Genomic DNA, 20,169 nt, shown 5'->3' on the forward strand with positions numbered 1-20,169 from the left:
GCACCTTGTTGAATCAATGCCATGTGGAATTAAGGCAGTTCTGAAGGCGAAAGGGGGTCAAACACAGTATTAGTATGGTGTTCCTAATAATCCTTTAGGTGACTGTACAATATAATGTACACTCGCAAAAAAAAGAACAGCTGTCACTGGGGCAGACCCTTTCAAAAAGTATACAAATTTTGTACCTAAAAGATGCATACTAGTAACTCAAAAGTACATGCTGTTACCTCAAAGGTACATATCTGTACCTAAATGGCACACATTAGTACCTTTTTAAAAGGTACAAGGTACCAGTGACAGCACTTTTTTTCTGACAGTGTAGAGAATACACTTTGTAAATAATATAGTAACACAAAATAGTGCATGTAAACATTGTGTATTTCTATAGAACAACACAGGAAAACTAAAAACTATAAAACGACATAATGTGGGTATAAACTCCACTGTTCATGAGGAGAGCAGATGGCATGTGTCTCCTGGAGCCATGTCAGCTTTCAGTGGTTCCTGCTCTCTCTCTTTCTCTCTCTCTCTCTCTCTCTCTCTCTCTCTCTCTCTCTTCTGACGTCTTTATCTGAGAGAGAGAAATCTTTATTTTATACCCACAGACATCATCTTTGTGTTTATTTTCCTATGGCTGTGTGTTGGAGAGCAACACACACCAAAGGTCTTAATTCATGCTTTTGCCAGCTGGCCCAACTGCATTTGAAATTCCAAGGGATTCACACTGTAATGACTCGGTTGCCATCATCATCAGCTGTTAATCACCATTTAAAACCTACAACCATAAACACACACACACACAGATAAAAAATGAAATGGTAAATTATTTAAAATGAGTACACATTTTGGATGCAGTTTCTCTTTAACTTTATTAATTTTCTTTCATTTTCTTTCAAAACAATATTATTCGTCCAACACTGTCTTTTCTATCATTTCAAAATGATTCATATCTCTTATTGTGCAGAATTTCTTACCACATTTGTTATACAAAACTATTACAGCACTATTATCTCAGGTTTAAATTTGTCAAAAAGTACATTAAGTAGAAAGGGTACATTATGAGTGTGACAGCAACAAAAGAGGCCATCAGTTCCCAGTTTTGCTTAGCCTGCTAAATGCCTGAGAACAAATCAAAGTTATTATTCTGCTGTTTTGTGCTTCATATTAAGAGAAATCTGACTAAAGCAATAAATCGACAAATCTAATAAAGAGACTCTCTCCTAACTCTGCATGCTTAAAAGCAGAATTTAGTGCCTTAATATCCCCTGTACTGTAGATCTTTATGTTACTCTTCTCTGGACCCAGACAACATCAGGTCTGCTGTAAGTGAACGTTACACAAATCTGAAAGAAACAGCATATACGGCAATAGTTATGTCAGAAATCAGACAACATGCAGTTATTTTTAAGACTATACAAAATGAACAGATACATGGAATAATTAAACAAATGAAATATAATCTTTTATACTAAACTGAATCTAAAACATCTCAGCATTTGTAGACCGACTGAACAGATCAGGCACTGCTTGTAGGTTTTTGTTGAAAAGTCTTTTCCCACAGTTGTTCTTCTCTGCCCCTTTGCCATTCCTCTAGCTGATGAGGGCATCCTGTAACCTAGGATCTTAAAAAGTGGTGTAGATGTAGACAAAGATGACTACCAGTAGGTTCAGCACAGTCCCAATAATCCCTAGTATTGCAAGAATCCTCTCCTCCCGATCATTCTCCGACTCCTCCACAATGGCCCGGCACCTGTGATGATGGCCATGGGGGAGCATGTTTAATATCACTGATCGCCACCTCCAGGAGGCGCCAAGCCTGCTATAGAGAAACAGAAAGAGAGAGAATTTAAGGAAAGAAGATACATGCAAGACATACTAAATGCTGGGCTGCTAAAATGCTAAGACGTTTGTTAGTTCATAGTTGTTAGCATGTTGCTATGACATTGCAGGTGTTCTGGGTTGTTGCTATGGTGTAGGTGGCTGGTGAGGTGTTTTAGATGGTTGTAAACGTGATGCTATGTGGTTGCTAACGTTTTCTGAATAGTAAAACTGAAGTTTTGTAAGGTGTTAAATACTCATATTTTTTGAGACTGCAGTAATGCACACACATGAGTCCTCGTGTTTGGTTTGAAGTTGAGAAATCTAACAAATGTTTAAATCATAAGAGCATGTTACAATTATCCACAAAATGACTGAAGGGCATGTCCTAAATTTAGAGCTCATTTCCGTCTCGTTTCATGAATCTGGCCACCCCTCTAATCTGACATGATCCACATGTCAAAGTGAATATTTTATAATCCGTGCTCAGTGTAATAACGGGTTGACAGTTTTGCCACCTCGTCATTAAAAGACTAATCAATTGGACGGGAAGCAAGTAGATGCACACGTCTTCGAGGGCTTCCATGAAATATGCCCAACAAAACGGTACATTTTCTCAGGTGTTTGTTAACAGTTTCGCATCACAGAAGATGGCCGGGGGTAAACAGCAGTGAGTTAGGCAGCTGTTACAGCAGCATAAAGACCCACGAGACCCTGTGAGACAAGGCTGTCACCCTCTCTCCACTCTGCTTTGGCGTAACCATTCAGCGGTGAAACACAATTATTTCCAACCCAATTAGGGGAAAATACAAGTGGCACCTCCATGCTCCAGGCCCACTCAGAAAGCCACTCGCACATGGCCCGACTGCCTCGCAAGCTCAAAGGAACATTGCACATCCCCACGCAAAGCATCCAAACGGCTGCTGGAAATGAGGGGGAGTGGAAGCAGAATGAAAGAGAAACACAGAGATGGGGAGACATAAAGGAGCAGGAAGTGAGACTTCTTTAAAAGCAAAAATAAGTTGTTTTGGTTGATTGAAATTTGGATTTGAAAAAAAGAGCATGAAAAACTATGTTTTTAATACAATTAAAACAATTAAATTGAAAATAATTTCCCAATGCATGTCATCATTGCAAAATTATACCCCAGTATATAATTTCACACACCAATATATTAAATTCCACCTGCTAATATAATAAACGCATCTGTGGGTCGCATTTGGGGGAATGAACAAATGACCTAAACAGTCGTATAGGATAGGTTGTAAAACACTACCCACCTGCTGGCCCACAGAGATGTTCCTCATACAAGGGAAATGTTTAAAACCCAACAACTTGTAGAGCTTGTAGAAAACCCCTGCACTGTGTCAGAATAATAAGAACAAAAGAACAACAAAAAAGAAATAAAGGTGGGGGTGGAAAGGAAGAATGCAAGATTACAGTGTTTGTTGACTCTCTGTGCAAACCCAACAGCCTAAAACTACTGTCAAAAAAATAAGCATAATCTAATGAACTCAATGACTCAACCTTGTTCTATCCATTGTACGAAGTACCTCTTTAAAATAATTCAATGCTAGCACAAGACCAAAACAGCACTGCTGCTGTTCAGTTGACTTACGTTTGTTTTATGCTATTTGTGACAGACACATGGTGCGGTTCTGACATGGTGTTGTATATCTTCTTTATAAAATTTAATTAAACATTTTATAAAATATATTTAAATCATTACCACTCTATTTAAAAGTTACAATATATACAGTATATACACTCACCTAATGGATTATAAGGAACACCTGTTTAATTTCTCATTAATGCAATTATCTAATCAACCAATCACATGCCAGATGCTTCAATGCATTTAGGGGTGTGGTCCTGGTCAAGACAATCTCATGAACTCCAAACTGAATGTCAGAATGGGAAAGAAAGGTGATTTAAGCAATTTTGAGCTTGGTATGGTTGTTGGTGCCAGACGGGCTGGTCTGAGTATTTAACAATCTGCTCAGTTACTGGGATTTTCACGCACAACCGTTTCTATGGTTTACAATGAATGGTGTGAAAAGGGAAAAACATGCAGTATGCGGCAGTCCTGTGGGCGAAAAATGAATTATTGAAGCTAGAGGTCAGAGGAGAATGGGCCGACTGATTCAAGCTGATAGAAGCGCAACTTTGACTGAAATAACCACTCGTTACAACCAAGGTATGCAGCAAAGCATTTGTGAAGCCACAACACACACAACCTTGAGGCGGATGGGCTACAACAGCAGAAGACCCCACCGGGTACCACTCATCTCCACTACAAATAGGAAAAAGAGGCTACAATTTGCACAAGCTCACCAAAATTGGACAGTTGAAGACTGGAAAAATTTTGCCTGGTCTGATGAGTCTCGATTTCTGTTGAGGCATTCAGATGGTAAAGTCAGAATTTGGCGTAAGCAGAATGAGAACATGGATTTATCATGCCTTGTCACCACTGTGCAGGCTGGTGGTGGTGGTGTAATGGTGTGGGGGATATTTTCTTGGGACACTTTAGGCCCCTTAGTGCCATTTAAATGCCACAGCCTACCTGAGGATTGTTTCTGACCATGTCCATCCCTTTATGACCACCATGTACCCATCCTCTGATAGCTACTTCCAGCAGGATAATGCACCATGTCACAAAGCTCAAATCATTTTAAATTGGTTTCTTGAACATTACAATGAGTTCACTGTACTAAAATGGCCCCCACAGTCACCAAATCTCAACCCAAATAGAGCATCTTGGGATATGGTGGAACGGGAGCTTCGTGCCCTGGATGTGCATCCCACAAATCTCCATCAACTGCAAGATGCTATCCTATCAATATGCGCCAACATTTCTAAAGAATGCTTTCAGCACATTATTGAATCAATGCCACATAGAATTAAGGCAGTTCTGAAGGCGAAAGGGGGTCAAACACAGTATTAGTATGGTGTTCCTAATAATCCTTAAGGTGAGTGTATATTATATCAACAGTGTATTTACAATAAACATTTATTGACTGACATAAATTCACCAGGTCATTCGGATTGTTCTGACTCTAGAAAGCATCTGTTCATGCAGTTTAAATTCAGAAAGAAGTCCAGTGATACACTTTTAGTTCAGTCCACAAATCATACATTAGTCATAACCCTTCAGACATCCCCACATTACAAGTGCCTATGCTGCAATATTAATATTATAAGGGATCTCAAGGAGACACAAGTGTGTTTAATGTGGTTAAATTTAGTCCCTATCCGAGTATAAACAGGACACAGTACAATGCAAACAGTAGAAGTTCTCTTTCTTTCTTTCTCTTTTCTAAATTTCCACTGAAGGGTTAAAGAGCACTCAATATGATCGTTCTCTCAGTCTAACCGCTCTCAGACTACTTGATTTTCTGTCCCTTGGGCATCTGTCAAGGAGAAGATGAGTTTCTGGGTCTCTGTGGTCTCTGCCCTTGTGACAGGTCTCCTACTTTCTGCTGAAACTACCAATGGAGTGTCCATATATTTAATGGTTCACCTTGACCTGCGTGTAACCAGCCACAGCGGCTTTATCGCCATATATCCAATGAAAGTTTATGTGTGTGTGTGTGTGTGTGTGTAAAGAAAGAAATAAAAAAGAAGAAGGAGTGTAAGTGTGTAAGTAGGAACTCTTTTTAAACCTTTTCCACTCAGCTGTTCTGATCAGTCTCATCATCGGCCATTTTGCTTTAACTTCGAAGGTGTCAATCAGTTTCTGAAATGTCTATATTACATAATAATGCAGGATAAGAAGCAGCATATTATTTTCAAATGTGCCTCATGTATTATTCAGTATAGCAGATTTACAAACTTATTTTCTGCTTTAATAATTATTGCTAGTTATTTTGTGTTATTATGAGGAATAAGCTAATTAAAAATTATGATGTGATATTTAATTATATAAAACCATGAGATTGATTTAGAGACTTTTCAAGGGATTTGAACTGTGAATAAAGTATGTCTAAAGCATGAGACCAATAACTTGCATATACACGTTTAAAAGAATTCAGATTACACAAAAATCTAGGTTTCACGTCAGTATATAAGACGATTTTTGATTATTTATGAGTTTTGTGAGTAGTCGTGATAGGTGTCATGAGAAAACCTGCATTTATGAGACACATTAGACATTACCCACAGGAGTTTTATCAATTTCCTTTTCTGATGATGGATGGGCTTCAAACACGTGACCAGTAGTTAGTACTATTACAAGGAGCCTATAAAATGACTCTAAATTTAATATAGGCCTAGCGTTAAATTGTGTTTGGCTAAAGAAATAAAGTCATACAGTATACACCAGGATGGCATTAAGGTGATGTGCTAATTTGAATTGTTTAAGTATTCCTTTAAAGCACTAATGCACCCCAGTTCACATTAATATACACAAAAAGCATGTCCTATATTTCTGTGATGGAAAAAGTGTGTGAGTGCATAGCAAAAGAGTATGCAGTTACCAGTACATACTATTGCATGGGTCTTCAACAGGGGGTCCAAGGCCCCAAGGGGGTCCGTGGTGGTATTATTGGGGGGCCTCCAAATATTGTTTAAATTAATTATTATTTTGAATGAAATTAGGTATCAAAAAAAAAAACGCATTAAAAGTCTAATAATAGAAATGAAAAAAAACTTGATTAAAATGATGGTTCATATATAAAATGATATAAAACTTGATTAAAATGGGGAACCTTCATTTTAATACAGTCATGCAATGTAGTATGGAAAGTAAGTATTTGTGTATACAAAAAATAATGGTTTTAATATCTTTGTAATGTAACTATAATAAAAAAGTATGTACATCCATAATTTGATTTGATACATGTACTGGGGTCCCCAGCTCTTCCTCTCTATCCATAAAGGGGTCCTTGGCCTAAAAAAGGTCGAAGACCTCTGTACTATTCAGGGCCGCCTTAACCTAATGTGAGGCCCCGGGGCTAAGAGGTTTTGTAGGCCCCCCTTCCTCTCGGTTTATGGTGTAATTTTTTTAAGTGTAATATCTAGGTAATCTACATATCAAAATGCATTAGTTTCTTTCGAGACATACAACAGTGAGTTTTCCCTCTTTGAGCCAGAAAACACCATAATATTGTTATTAACATATCACTGAGCCCACTTGAGCATAAACACAAGACACTTTATTTAACAACCACACACAGCAACATGTGGTGATAATAAAACCAAAATGTGTGAAAGTATATATGTTTATAAGCTTTATATTTATATAGTTTTTGAAATATACAAATTTGCAGAAAATTGCCACTCACTAACTAAATGCTCACCACCGTTTTAAAAATATAGTAAGTTAAAGTTAGTTTTAAAGTGAAAATGCATTAATGATAACAAAAGATAAGTCTTTATAGACAGAATCTTGTTAAATGCATTAATGATAACAAAAGATAAGTCTTTATAGACATAATCTTGTTTTTTAATCATTTATTTATTTTGTAGGCTATTGAAGATATAGTATGCATTGTATTTAGTATTTATGCATACAAGCATGTAAAACGACCAAGTATGAATATGCACAAGACAGACAGGGAACATACCTGTATATAAGATCTTTAGATAATGAGATTATAATGGTGCTATCAAGGGATGATCATTTGAGATGGTCTTGTCGCTCTTTACTTTCTTAGACTTGCACCTTTACCGTTGCGTCTCTTTCTCGTCTTTCTAAACCAACAGATTTGTGTACTGTGAGCTAACGTCGCGTCAAACTACATCGCTCCAGCTGCGCACGCGTCACTGATATAAACGCGAGTAAACTTAAACTTTATAACAACTAAGAGCATTATGTGCGGGAACTCCTTTCTTAATTTAGCGGCACAGTTTCTTGCGTACGTTTGGAGAGACTTCTGCATGCCAGAGACTCAGACAGCTGCAGGAGCACAGAGAGAGCGAACGAGCGAGCGCGCGCACGAAAGAGAGAGAGACCTGCACCTCACTAGTTTTTATTATATAATTTCAGAAATTACTCTTTTATTTGTTGGTGGATTATTTCCCTTTCTCTGTCACACTCAGTCTATCGTGCAGGAATGTCAAGTTGACAACGCGCACTTAATTACATTACGCGGAATAAAAAATATGTTACGTCTAACATTTTATTTCACGTTAAGTTACAACGGACCAATCAGCAGCCATGAAACGTGCAATTAGAGTGATTGACAGAAAACCTGACAAGTTACAAAACAATATGACCTTTTCAGCTCATCATGATCGCAAACTTGGGAGGCCCTTGAACTTGGGAGGCCCCTGGGCTTCAGCCCAGGTAAGCCCGTGCATTAAGGCGGCCTTGGTACTATTGCATAACATAAGTGATTGATCTAAATGTACATAATTTCAAAATACAATTCTTGCATCTTAGCTTTTCTTAATTCATTATTTCTTAAGTTACTGTATTATATTTATTAAATATATATTTTAATCAGTAAAGCATCACTTTTTTAATTTCTTGATGGATATCAGGTAATATAACCCGTTACTGTGGACATGCATTTGTACTTATTCTCACTGCAAATGATACTAATTTCAACATACTAGGATTTAGGGCACACTACTATTAATTTCAAATACTATTTAGGTTAGATAGTATTCAAAATGGGACACACCACAAGAACACTTTCAGAAAGTAAGAATAAACAGTTCAATCTGAATTATTGACCTAGAATGACCCTTTATAAACATCTCTATTGTGAAGAGAGAGCAGTCAGATCAAATCATATCAATGATAATCAGGAAGTCCATCTGAAGAGATGCCAAATTTCTATCTGGCACAAAAACAATCAAAGCAATTAATTGTCTTGAGATACTTTGGACTTATGCCCTAGTTCTCATTGGTTTAGTGTAACACATTAAGAGGAGCAGCCTGGATGACCGTCTGTGCATGAGTTTCTTTTCAGCTTAGGCCATAAGAAAACAATAGCTTATCACAAGGGAACAGGAATTGAAGAATAAAACAAAACTGCTTAAAAGAAATGAAAACGCCACACAAAATAAATAATTACAGAATGCTCTAAAACTTTGACTTGTTTAGGTTTTGTACAGCAGGTTTATTTTTAAAACATCAAAGCCCAAACATTTGATTTTATGTCCATTTCTTTTCAGAGTCCCAAAAACACAATTAGTCTGACATGAAGACCTCTTATGCCCAAGGACTCAAAATAGCAGATCTTCCTCCCTAATGGACCGTCTATGGCCTAGTTCTGCCTGCCTTCAAAGTCACCAAGCTGGTTTACTCTCTCTGACCAGACAAGTTGGGGACATTCACATAGCAGATATCTCTAAATACATTTAAAAATCAGGTTGGATTCACCTTTGAAGGTGAACTGAATTTCCTCTAAAAATTAAAGTACAACTTCATGGTAACTTCAAAGTAACTTTGTTTTGCATTATTACATACTGGACTGAAATCAAGATGCTCGAAAATCCTACAATCAATTAGATTATTGGGTTAGACATCTATTAAATTTTCACTGACAGCCCAAATTTTGACTTTGTTTAAGCCTATCTGGGCTGTGTTTCTATTAGATGTCTTTAAAGGGGACATATCATGAAAATCGGACTTTTACCATGTTTAAGAGCTATAATTGAGTCCCAAATGCTTCAATGAATCTAGAAAAAGAACAACCCAGTAACTTAGTTTTGGTAAACCATTCTCTGTAAGCACGTGAAAAAAATGTGACACTAAAATTTGGCTCCCCTTGTGATGTCAGAAGGGGATCTTATTATAATAATACCACCCCTTGATCTGCACTATCCAACCACGGCACTGGAGAGAGAGAGAGAGGTCCATGGTAAAGATGTAAATAATAAGGCAAAGACATGCATAGATATGATTTGAAACACACCCACTGAATTGAAATGATGAGCATGAAGAGTTTTGAGTGATTGTGTAACAGAGGAAATAATGAGATTACTATGGGTCACTGAACCAATTCAATGCTGAAGACCTTAAGGCCCACAGAAAGTGAGAATTTTACGACAACGATATTCCCAAGAAGTGGGAATAGACTGATTATGATTGTGCGTTGGTACTTCCTTAAAGAAGTAGAACTGTGTGCCGTATTTGTTAAAGGAGAACTGTAAACACGTTAACGTGTCATAACAGACATATTTACTAATGTGGTCATTCTGTCGGCATCCTACTCACATACATCTCTCTCTCTCTCTCTCTCTCTCTCTCTCTCTCTCTCTCTCTCTCTCTCTCTCTCTCTCTCTCTCTCTCTCTCTCTCTCTCTCACCAATACACCCACACAAAGAGTTGATGATTCATGCTACCATGGTGGGGCAAAAAGAGACCTGAGCACAAGATTTGGATAGATTGTTTCCCTAACTTTTTCATTTCATTATAGATTTTCCTGTCATGTTCAGTTTTGTGAAACAGCTGGAGCAGTGGTTACAACCGTGGTAATCGATTGGGCTTCCAGATATTTTATAAAGCACACAATGAAAAATATAAATGTAAATACACATGCTAATGCACATCGTGTGTTGCAAGCCAGAATTGGGTCACATTCTAATCTTATAGGGCTGCAGTATGGGAAGAATGCAAATAATGAAATCCAGCCAGCAACATAATAGTGCACAGCTGGAAGCGCAAAATAAACATCATCTTTATAATGGAAGAAAACCTTTAAACATTTCTTATCATTGCAATAGGTTTTGCAATGATTCAAATCTTTACAATACAGTGTTTTAATGCAAATTTGCAATTTTCATTTGGGCAAATATTGCATCAGTACGTTGCCTTGTGCTACTTTGGCTCAAATAATAACTCATTGCCATAAAAACACAAAGGTCGTGTGCTTAATTACCAGTGAACACACATACAAACATATAGACTAAATTCACTATAAATCACTTTAACCTCCAATATTTTTTATTTATTTAGGTTGTTTCCACCATAATACTTAATTCTGTGTAACTGGAACCTGTTGTACACAAACATGGACAATTACACTGCTTCATGTTCAAAGATATTTGGTTAATATATTCATTGGTTCTTCCTAACCAAAAATAGCTGGTTAAATCTGAAAAAAGACAAACCAAAGTGTGTCTGTCAAATGCATATATGTAAATGTGTTTAATGTATTTGCACTCTCAGCATGACATGTTCATAATTTTGCATATTGTCATTTCCAGTGTTGGGGTAATGCATTTCAAGTAATGTGCATTACGTAATAATATTACTTTTCTGAAGTAACGAGTAAAGTAGTGCATTACTTTACAAATGTACATATGTTAATATTTAAGTTACTTTTTTAAAAAAATAATGCTAGTTACTTTTCAGTTTAATGAACTCTTTCCCCGGCATTAACGAGTTATCTTGTCAATCTGCAATACCGCTATTATCCACCACGTAGGTGGCGCTCTTCCGCAACTTATAAAAACCGGAGGTATTGCCCTAGGGCAAACAGCTGTATGTCCGTGTATGTTTTAAAGATCGCTCTGCATCTGATCTCTATCAAAAGTCCTTCACAAAAATGTAATTATCTCAGCTTTTTGCTCAAACTTTGGTGTTTTTGATGAAACCTACACATATTTGAGAAGTGATAAAAACAGAACACATGAAGGTAGGATGAAACAGATTTTTTTGTTTGAAAGCAGATGGTCTGTTCTTTTATTTCATATATTGTATGTTTATATATTTAAAAGAAGCATTTTCTGGAAGGCATTAAACTTTTGTGAAAATCATGAAAAATGCTGGCGGTGAAAGAGTTAATTTGATAAAAAAATGTACTGAATTAAACTAATTGTAGTCACGTAGAATTACGCAATCTATGCGTGCCTTAGCGGGAACAGTTTGAGTCAGAAATGAAGATGGCAGGCCAAAGCTTGACATTTTTGCAATGAAAATATGCAATTTCTGAATGCAGAACTTCATAAAAACACATGCAAGGCCTGAAAGACAGCAAGCCAAGTAAGAAAACGTACCGCAAAAGTAACTTAAAAGTAACGTAAGCATTACTTTCCATGAAAAGTAAGTAACGCAATTAGTTACTTTTTTGGGGAGTAACTTAATATCAAACGCATTACTTTTAAAAGTAACTTTCCCGAACACTAATCATGCAAACATTAATCAATTTTAGCCTGACAATTTTGTTGGTATTTTGTATTGTGAATCATTGGGTGGGCCTACTGTATATTAATGTCAGATGTAAGTCCTGAAGCAAACACTGCTTATGCAATTTGGAGATGCTGCCTTAGAGTTTTGATTCTTAAGGGGGTCGCACACAGGACACATTCTTAAAAACTCGAAACACATTGCTTTCTATGAGTATTATACGCACACCAGGTGGCGGCAACGACAGGTGGCGCCTGTCCGCGCCGCCCAGCTACAACTCAGGAAGTTGCTCAAATCCCTGTCGCACCACAGAGCAGCAAATAGTTTAACATTAAATAACATCATATTTGTCCCAAATAATAAATGATTAACATTGGCTGCTAACGTATATTTTGCATTTTGAAGTAGACACTATCTGACGAAGCTTGCGCTATTTAATGTGCACTTCCGGTTCTTGATACCTCCGAGTTGTCCTGATAATGACAAAACAAATGTTTTGCTAATGGTATAAAAAGTGAATTGAAACCATCTAAACAGTTTCTCCTGCAGAAATGGTTGTAATCAACTTTTCAGTAATGCAGTGATGCATATGAAACCAATCATGCACACCTGTATGTAAACTTTCGGCAGACATGGTCCTACCAATAGGCTTTATGCCCAGCTGCACTACTTCCTGAACTTTAGCCAGCTCCTTGTTTCCTGTCTGCCAATATTGGACAAACTGATTAATCCTGGTGTGCCTGACACCTGGATTAATCAGTTTGTCCAATAATGGCAGACAGAAAACAAGGAGCTGGCTGAAGTTCAGGAAGTAGTGCAGCTGGGCATAAAGCCTATTACTGTGAACTTCCACAGATTTTAAGAGATGATTGTAATCAACTTCTGCATGCAATGAATTGATTCCTTTAAGGTAACTCCAAACCTTTGATTCAATTGTCGTTTTTTGAGATGGGGGAATTTATGGGTAGGCTATTTTATTTCTACAATATTTACATTTTGTTTATATATTTTTTAATTTGTTCAGAGCTTTGTTACTATGATGCACATTCCACAAACTGATTCTTAAAGGTAATGTCACAACATATTCTAAAACTCTCATGCAGATATTAATCTATATAGTAATACGTAAATAATTGGTAAATAATTTGCCAGATGGTAACTATAATACTTTTTTAGTAAGGAAGACAGAGTTTTTACATGAAAAGAGAAATTTCCCACTAAGATGAATGCCTGATCATTGCCTTCACAGTGATTCACATTTGTCACACTTAAGGAGGACAGATTTTCTAACACCCAGGGGGGTGTTTATGGGCATCAATAACTTGTGTACAATCACTCGAGGCCATTAGAGGTGATGAAGCTCAGACTGTTCAAGGATCAACTCCCCTCCACCCCCTCGCTTCACTTACACTCCCTGTTGTAGAGCTGTAGCCAGGAAACATTTCATAAATCTGTTGTCTTCTTTTCACTGCACTGGAAAATCGGCATTAGAAATGGCTTAAGGACACTGATTTGTGCCCTAACTAGCTAGACAACCGTAATCAAATTGAACAGTTCACTTAAAGGAATAGTTCACCCCAAAAATGAAAATTCTGTCATCATTTACTCACTCTCAGGAAGATATATTGAGGAATGGTTGAAACCAAACCTTTAATGAGCCACATTCACTTCCATAGTAGGAAAAATTTATAACATGGAAATGAATGATTTGGTTGCAAACAATACTCAAAATATCTTAATTTGTGTTCGTCAGAATAAAGAAATAAATGCAGGTTTGTAACAACATATGAGTGAGTAAATGATGACAGAATTTTCATTTTTGGGTGAACTATCCCTTTGATTGTTATGAGGGATCCCTCATAAGTCATGACATTTTTTGATCATACACAACTATCTCATAAACAAAATTCCATAGAAATTGCAGCTGGGTTGCCGGTAACTTACCGTAGATTTAAATTTATGTTTTTTACTGGCAACATTTTGTTCAAAGTTAAATGAACATTAAACATTTACAAGTCTTTGTTTTTACAGAGTAAAACAAAAAAACGGCATCAAGCAAAACATTCTGGGAAACAAAATCTGAAGCAAAAAACAGAAAAAGGTTGATGATGATTTCTGGTTCCCAGAATGCTTTGCATGAGGCTGTTATTGTATAGTTTTATTCCGTAAAGATAAAGACTTGTTAATATTTAAAATGTATTTAACTTTGAACAAACTCTTGCCAGTAAATAACATAAATTTAAATCTACAGTAAATTACCGGCAACCCAGCTGCAATAACATTGAAATTTCTACGGAATTTTTTTACAGTGTGTCAGCTGAAGCACATTTGGAGCCATATGTACAATAAACCAACCCATTGAATGCACTGTAAAACATTTCTGTAGAAATTACATTATTAATGGGTATTACTGGCAACTAGCTGCAGTAACTTACCATAGATTTTACATTTGTGTTATTTACTGGCGACATTTTGTTCAAAGTTAAATGAACATGAAACATTTTTAGACTTTATCTTCTACAGTAAGTTACTGGCAACCAGTTGCAAAATTACAGCAATTTTTTTAAAGTGATGCCTTTATTGCAACCATAACATTGAACAGCAATGCATGAATGTACATACTTTTTGTACTACTTTATTTCAGCAAAATTATTTGCCTTCTGTAATAATAATTTTAAGCTAGAGGGTTTTTGTTAAAACTAATATAATGATTACATTTTTTACACAGAATTAAATCAATCAGTGATACACTGTAAAATATTTGCTGTAATTATGCAGCTGGTTGACAGTAACTTACTGTAAAAGATAAAGATTGAAAACGTTTCATGTCCATTTAACTTTGAATAAACTGTTGTCAGTAAATAACATAAATGTAAAATCTACAGTAAGTTTCTGGCAGCTAGTTCCCAGTAATACCCAGAAATACTGTAATTTCTACAGAATTTTTTTACAGTATAGGTGGTGACCACTGCACAACCCCTGATCCAGGCGACATCTTTTGTGAATTTTGGTCATCAAAATGTTTTTAAAGCACTAAGTCTTATTGTTTAAAGAATAAAACCAAATGAATCCAGCGAAAAAACTCACGTGAAGCTCTCACACAGTGCCGTTTCTCACCACACATTGTACCAGTGGGAAAGCTGATACCTCCCGTCCTGTTGTTTATTCCTGTATTGGATCCATGCCTTCAGGACCTGCGACAGCCTTTGGTAGCCCCTTGCAGCCCTGCTCCTGTGCCCCTGCACCCTGTCGTCCGCCTGGTCCAGTTCTGTCACAATTCTGTCACAATTTTCACCAGATTCTGGTTCAGATTCTGTAAAGATTTTTCAGACTGTTCCTCTACCACAGAGTAATTTAGCTTGTTGATGTGTTGTGTGATAAAGCTGTGTTATTTTTGCTGTAAAGTCATCATTCTGAAGTTCGTCAATCCTGCTGTCTTCATTCATCAAGTAGGCATTGGATGTCCGCCTTGGTGATGTTGCCCAGCTTGTGTTGAATTTAAGGATGACAGAAGTTGCAATTCTTGGTCGAACTGTCTTGCAGTCTTACAGAAATGATCCTTTGTACGGTCTCTCAGAAATCATGTTTCACTTAAAGGTGGAACTGAAGTAATTGCAATACAAGCTGGAAGACCTTTCTAATGGAAGATTGATTCTCTTTTTACTGGAAGACAGCTTTTGCTTGCTTCTGAAAGACGCCTTCTTGGAAGACCTAAAGATCAAGCCAAGGGAAGAATAGACAGAGATGGCAAGATAAGCGGTCAAAGGTCAGAAGGATCATGCAATAAGTTCCAGAAGAGAGCCGGATCGGTGGGAGGAGGAGGCATCAGGGGGCATCATTAAATATCGCCATCCCTTCTGACATAAAAGAGCAAACATCAGTTACCTCAACCAATGTCCAGATGACTTGAAATGTCCCAAATTTGCTTTGACGTTCAGATGTGCTTTTCTTAATCTGCAGCCTTTGGTTTAAGAATCTGTGGTAAGTTTATTTTTTCATCCGTGCAGGAGAAATCAGTCCCAGCTTTATTTGCATGCAAGTTATCTGCTCCGATTTTTCCTCTTCACTTTATATTTTGGCTGGCATCTTCTCGACGTGATTCTTCCTCTCAGTGTTGCTCAGAGCTGCTCTCTCTCTCTGTCTCTTTCTCTCTTCATCAGTTCCTCCCTCCCTTGCTCTTTTCTTCCTCTGTGTTGCTCACCCACTCTCTGTAAACCCCTACCATTGCCACCCCCACTCGGTTCACATGGAAGATCCCAGAGACAGTAACAGACTGATTCATTCATATCACTGGCCACAAAACACACACGCACACACATGCATGCATGCACGCACACATATAACCAAATACAATGTAAATGTGATTGTGGATTGTCCAACTGAAGGATATTCTGAAATGCAGCCAATGTCAGTTTTTATAGCACCTATTACTGTATTTTTTCATGTTAATATGAGCCCATATCCATGCATATATAATACAATCTGACTTTACAGACTATGGGCCCATTTTAATAATCTAAGCGCATTGTCTAAAGCGCACGGCGCACAGTCTAAATGGGCATGTCCAATGCCACTTTTGCTAATTTAACGATGGGAAAAATGGTTTATGCGCTGAGCGCATGGTCGAAAAGGGTTGTTCTTATCCTTCTAATGAGTAATGGGTGTGTTTTGGGCGTAACCAATGAGAGTCTTATCTCTCATCCCCTTTAAAAGCCAGTTGTGCGGGCGCTATGTCTAATCCCTATTTAGATGACGGACTTTGTAAACTGAAAAACTAAGCGGATTAAGGAGACCCCAGTTTAAGAATAATGTTAAAAAAATGTGTTGTTTCATTTTTAATGAAATTGTTATTTTTTTGGATTAAAACCTTTAAAAGCCTTTTAAAAGACTTTCAGTCATAGAAGTACAAATAGCAGGCTTTTAATTGCTGTAAATGTATTGATATCCTACATATTCATTGTAAACTCATAAAATAATTAGCAAATATGCAAGAAAGGGTTTGTGCTCTAAAAATATAAACAAGAGATAAAGAATTTCGGAAAGCCGAAGCGTTTCAGCACTTGGACAGTGCCATGTTTTTTTTTAAAAAAAGCATTACTTAAAATGTTTCTCACCTCACCATATCCACAGGTACAAAGTTATCATATACAATAAATCCGTAGGGTAGCATTTAAAAACATTTTAAAAAACGTTTAAAAATAGATGCATTTGTATAAAGTAAAGCATTTATTTACTTACCAGGTTACAGGTGAAGCAGCTCATAATCGGTCCTCATTTATCCAAAAGACTCAATAATAATCTTTTACATTTCAATCCTTTAATCTTTTACATTCCAATCCTTTAATCTATTATATTAAGAAGCATTTTTGTGCTGCTGCACATTCATGTATGTGATAAGCAAACCCGCGTTGTCGTCCCGTTTATAGGCGCATATTACTAATGCACTCTTTAAATAACAAAAAACATATTGCGCAATTGACTTTAGACTAGGTTTTTGTTGGTCAATGGCGTAGTCTATTTTAGTTGCCTCAAAATAGCAACGTGCCAACAATGCGGCTGAACATACCTCGTTTTCAGACCAGAACGCCCATGGGCGCAAAACTTGGTGCAAATGCATTTGCTATTTAAACTAAGTGGCGCTAAACGTGAAAATTATAATTGCGGCGGGTTGAAACTAGCAAAAGATACTTGCGTCACGCATTGCGCTGCATTGCGCCGGGTGTATGATAGAGCCCTATAGACCGTCTGGTCCGAATTTTACTTCCGGTTTCTGTTTGTTTAATGGTCTGATTAGTTGCTGAAACTGAACTCTTAAACAAATACCTTGTCGAGAATAACAAGTGTTTTGGGTTCCTATGTAATCTACATGTTGTTTATTTTGCTTGTTATATAAATAAACTACTTTAAAGGACTTTGTTGTTATTTATTCTTCGCGGAGTTTACCAGAAGTTACGTGAAGACCACGAAAGCCGTTTGTTTATGTGGTTACTGCTGAAACCATCTATATTGAAACCAATATCACATTGCTCAAAAGTTTCTGCTTCATAGCTTGGGAGTTGACATCAAAGTTATGCTTCATTTAAGCATAAATGACATTTAAAAAGTTATTGACCTAATGTAAGAGTAGAAAGTTATAGATTGTCAGAACAAATGGTCAAAAAATGGTTCCAAGCTGTCACTGGGGCAGTACCCATTCTAAAGGTCCTAATATAAAACCATTTACAGTAGGTATACATAATGCACACATTTGGGACTTTTGAGCTATACTAATATGCACTTTTTGGATCAAAATGTGCATCTAAGGTAATAATATGGACTCTTTACTATGGCAAATGTGCATTTTTTGAAAGGGTGCTGTCCCAGTGACAGAGGAACCAGTTTTGACCGTTTTTGACAGTGTAAAATAATAATTCATCCATTATAATTCAATTCAACAAGACATTTGAGTTTATACTGAAATCTATTTATTGGCAGACTTTGGTATTATGGCGAATTGTTAAGATCTTTGAAATATACAAAATTACTAAGATCTTTTATTCAAGAGCGTAATCTCACTGAAGAAAATGATTAATTCAATTTACTCATTTTTTTAAGGTAAGTGGTTGCAATCAATTTATTTACACTACATTAAAACAAAAAACAAAAATAATTTGGTTTTATTTTTCTATCTTTTTTTGTTTAATAGCTTAAATAAATTGATTGCAAAGAATTGAGTAAATTGAATTAATATTTTTTTATCAGTGTAGATGTAGATTTAATTCTCTGTGCTGTCAAATGCATTGCTGTCAATTAACATAAATAATTGTGCACTTTCTTTCAACTTCTCAAAGTCCCCATATGTACTTAAAATGACTCAGCACAGGTGAGTAAACTGTCCTTTTCATAACACCCTTCATATGGACAAATATTGCCAACAGGGAGTAAAGCTTTTGCCAGGGATGCAGATATTTTAGGTGATAATATCCTTCCATTAACATCCATTACAGAGTTTTCGGGGAATGGGGTCTCCACCATATTCAGTTGGCCTGAGTCAGCCTCACACACACACACATAACAGACCATCTCCCATGGTTCTTGCTTCTGATTTAACCCATAATCCAACAGTAGCCAGTTGCTTAGCAACTGCCTCCAGGGAGACTTTTACCGCATCAAAAGCAGCCTGCTGAAGACATGTGAGTCAGGAAACTAAGGATGTAGTAAGAGACAGAGAGAGAGAGAGAAAGAGAAATAGTAGGTATGCAGAGACAGATAAAGCTGACACAGAGGGGACAGAGGCGTAACATATGCCAGAATGAGAAAACATGGGGAGGAGGCGGAGTCCTGCCGAATTCCATCAAAATATCTGTGTTTTATACAGGCTCTTTTATTTTTAGAAGAGAGGCTGATGAAATATTCACAGGGTGCAACGCAAGATTCGCATTGCAATGGTAAAACCAGCGCGAAAACACTGTTGCCTAAAGCAAACCTGCACAACAATGTCCCACACACTTCTCTTTACACTAGATTTACTATTTTAATAATAGTAAACAGTCCATATGAATTAATCATTTCTCACTTTTTATCAAGCGTTTGTTAACTTTGCAAGGTGGAGATCACCAAATGGTATTCAACTCATTACTTGACTCTTTTAATTTCACATGGCTTTCAAATTTATTAAACAAAAAATATATTTAAGAGGTTTTGGCCTTGCAGGTTCTTAAGAAAGCACTTACATGCTATGACACTATTTATGATCAATATTTAATATGAAGGTCCTGATAAGGACTAAGTGGTGTTCAAGAGAGATATGGCAGTGCCGGATGAAGGGCGTCTGCGTAAACATTTCCGAAAGTTAAAGTCATTCATTAAATCATTCAGTAGGGAAATGTTACCCTAAACCAGAGATCTTCAACTACTCTTCTTCGAAGGCCAGATTTTAACATTGTAAATATGATGATGGGGACCAAACTTTTAACCCTATTTTTATCTTTTAGATCTATATATATTTTTATATATAATCTATTATTATTATTAAATTATTATATATTATTAGGGCATTAATAAAAAACATGCATTTTCAAAAAAGATGCACACTTCTTGTAACAAGTTTTTTTTCCTTTTAATTACTGAAAACTCATATTTTCTTTTTTAATATTTTAAAAACAATTGCAGTTAAACATTGCAAAACCAAATTCTTATAGTTCAACTATGAACATTGCACAAAAAAGTGCAAGTGTTAATAATCAACTCATGTTAGATTTTTTTATTTATATATAATTTTTTTATTTATA

At 36.5% G+C, this 20,169-nt stretch overlaps 1 protein-coding gene across 2 annotated transcripts; it reads right to left on the reverse strand.

The window, feature by feature from the left end:
• Nucleotides 1-850: 850 nt before the first annotated feature.
• Nucleotides 851-16,121, reverse strand: LOC141349700 (protein TUNAR-like). 2 transcript variants are annotated; one of them, XM_073853437.1, is made up of 2 exons: nt 15,017-16,121; nt 851-1,816 (listed from the first exon to the last, which is right to left on the reverse strand). In XM_073853437.1, exon 2 carries the CDS (start codon nt 1,774-1,776, stop codon nt 1,624-1,626), a length of 153 nt encoding a protein of 50 aa, XP_073709538.1. In that variant the 5' UTR covers nt 1,777-1,816; nt 15,017-16,121; the 3' UTR covers nt 851-1,623. The 2 variants fall into 2 exon arrangements, with proteins under 2 accessions (XP_073709538.1, XP_073709537.1); XM_073853436.1 differs by having other exon boundaries at nt 851-1,819; nt 15,017-16,107.
• Between the last annotated feature and the right edge of the window lie 4,048 nt (nt 16,122-20,169).

The sequence above is a fragment of the Misgurnus anguillicaudatus genome, chromosome 15, assembly GCF_027580225.2.
Source record: "Misgurnus anguillicaudatus chromosome 15, ASM2758022v2, whole genome shotgun sequence".
NCBI lineage: Eukaryota > Metazoa > Chordata > Actinopteri > Cypriniformes > Cobitidae > Misgurnus > Misgurnus anguillicaudatus.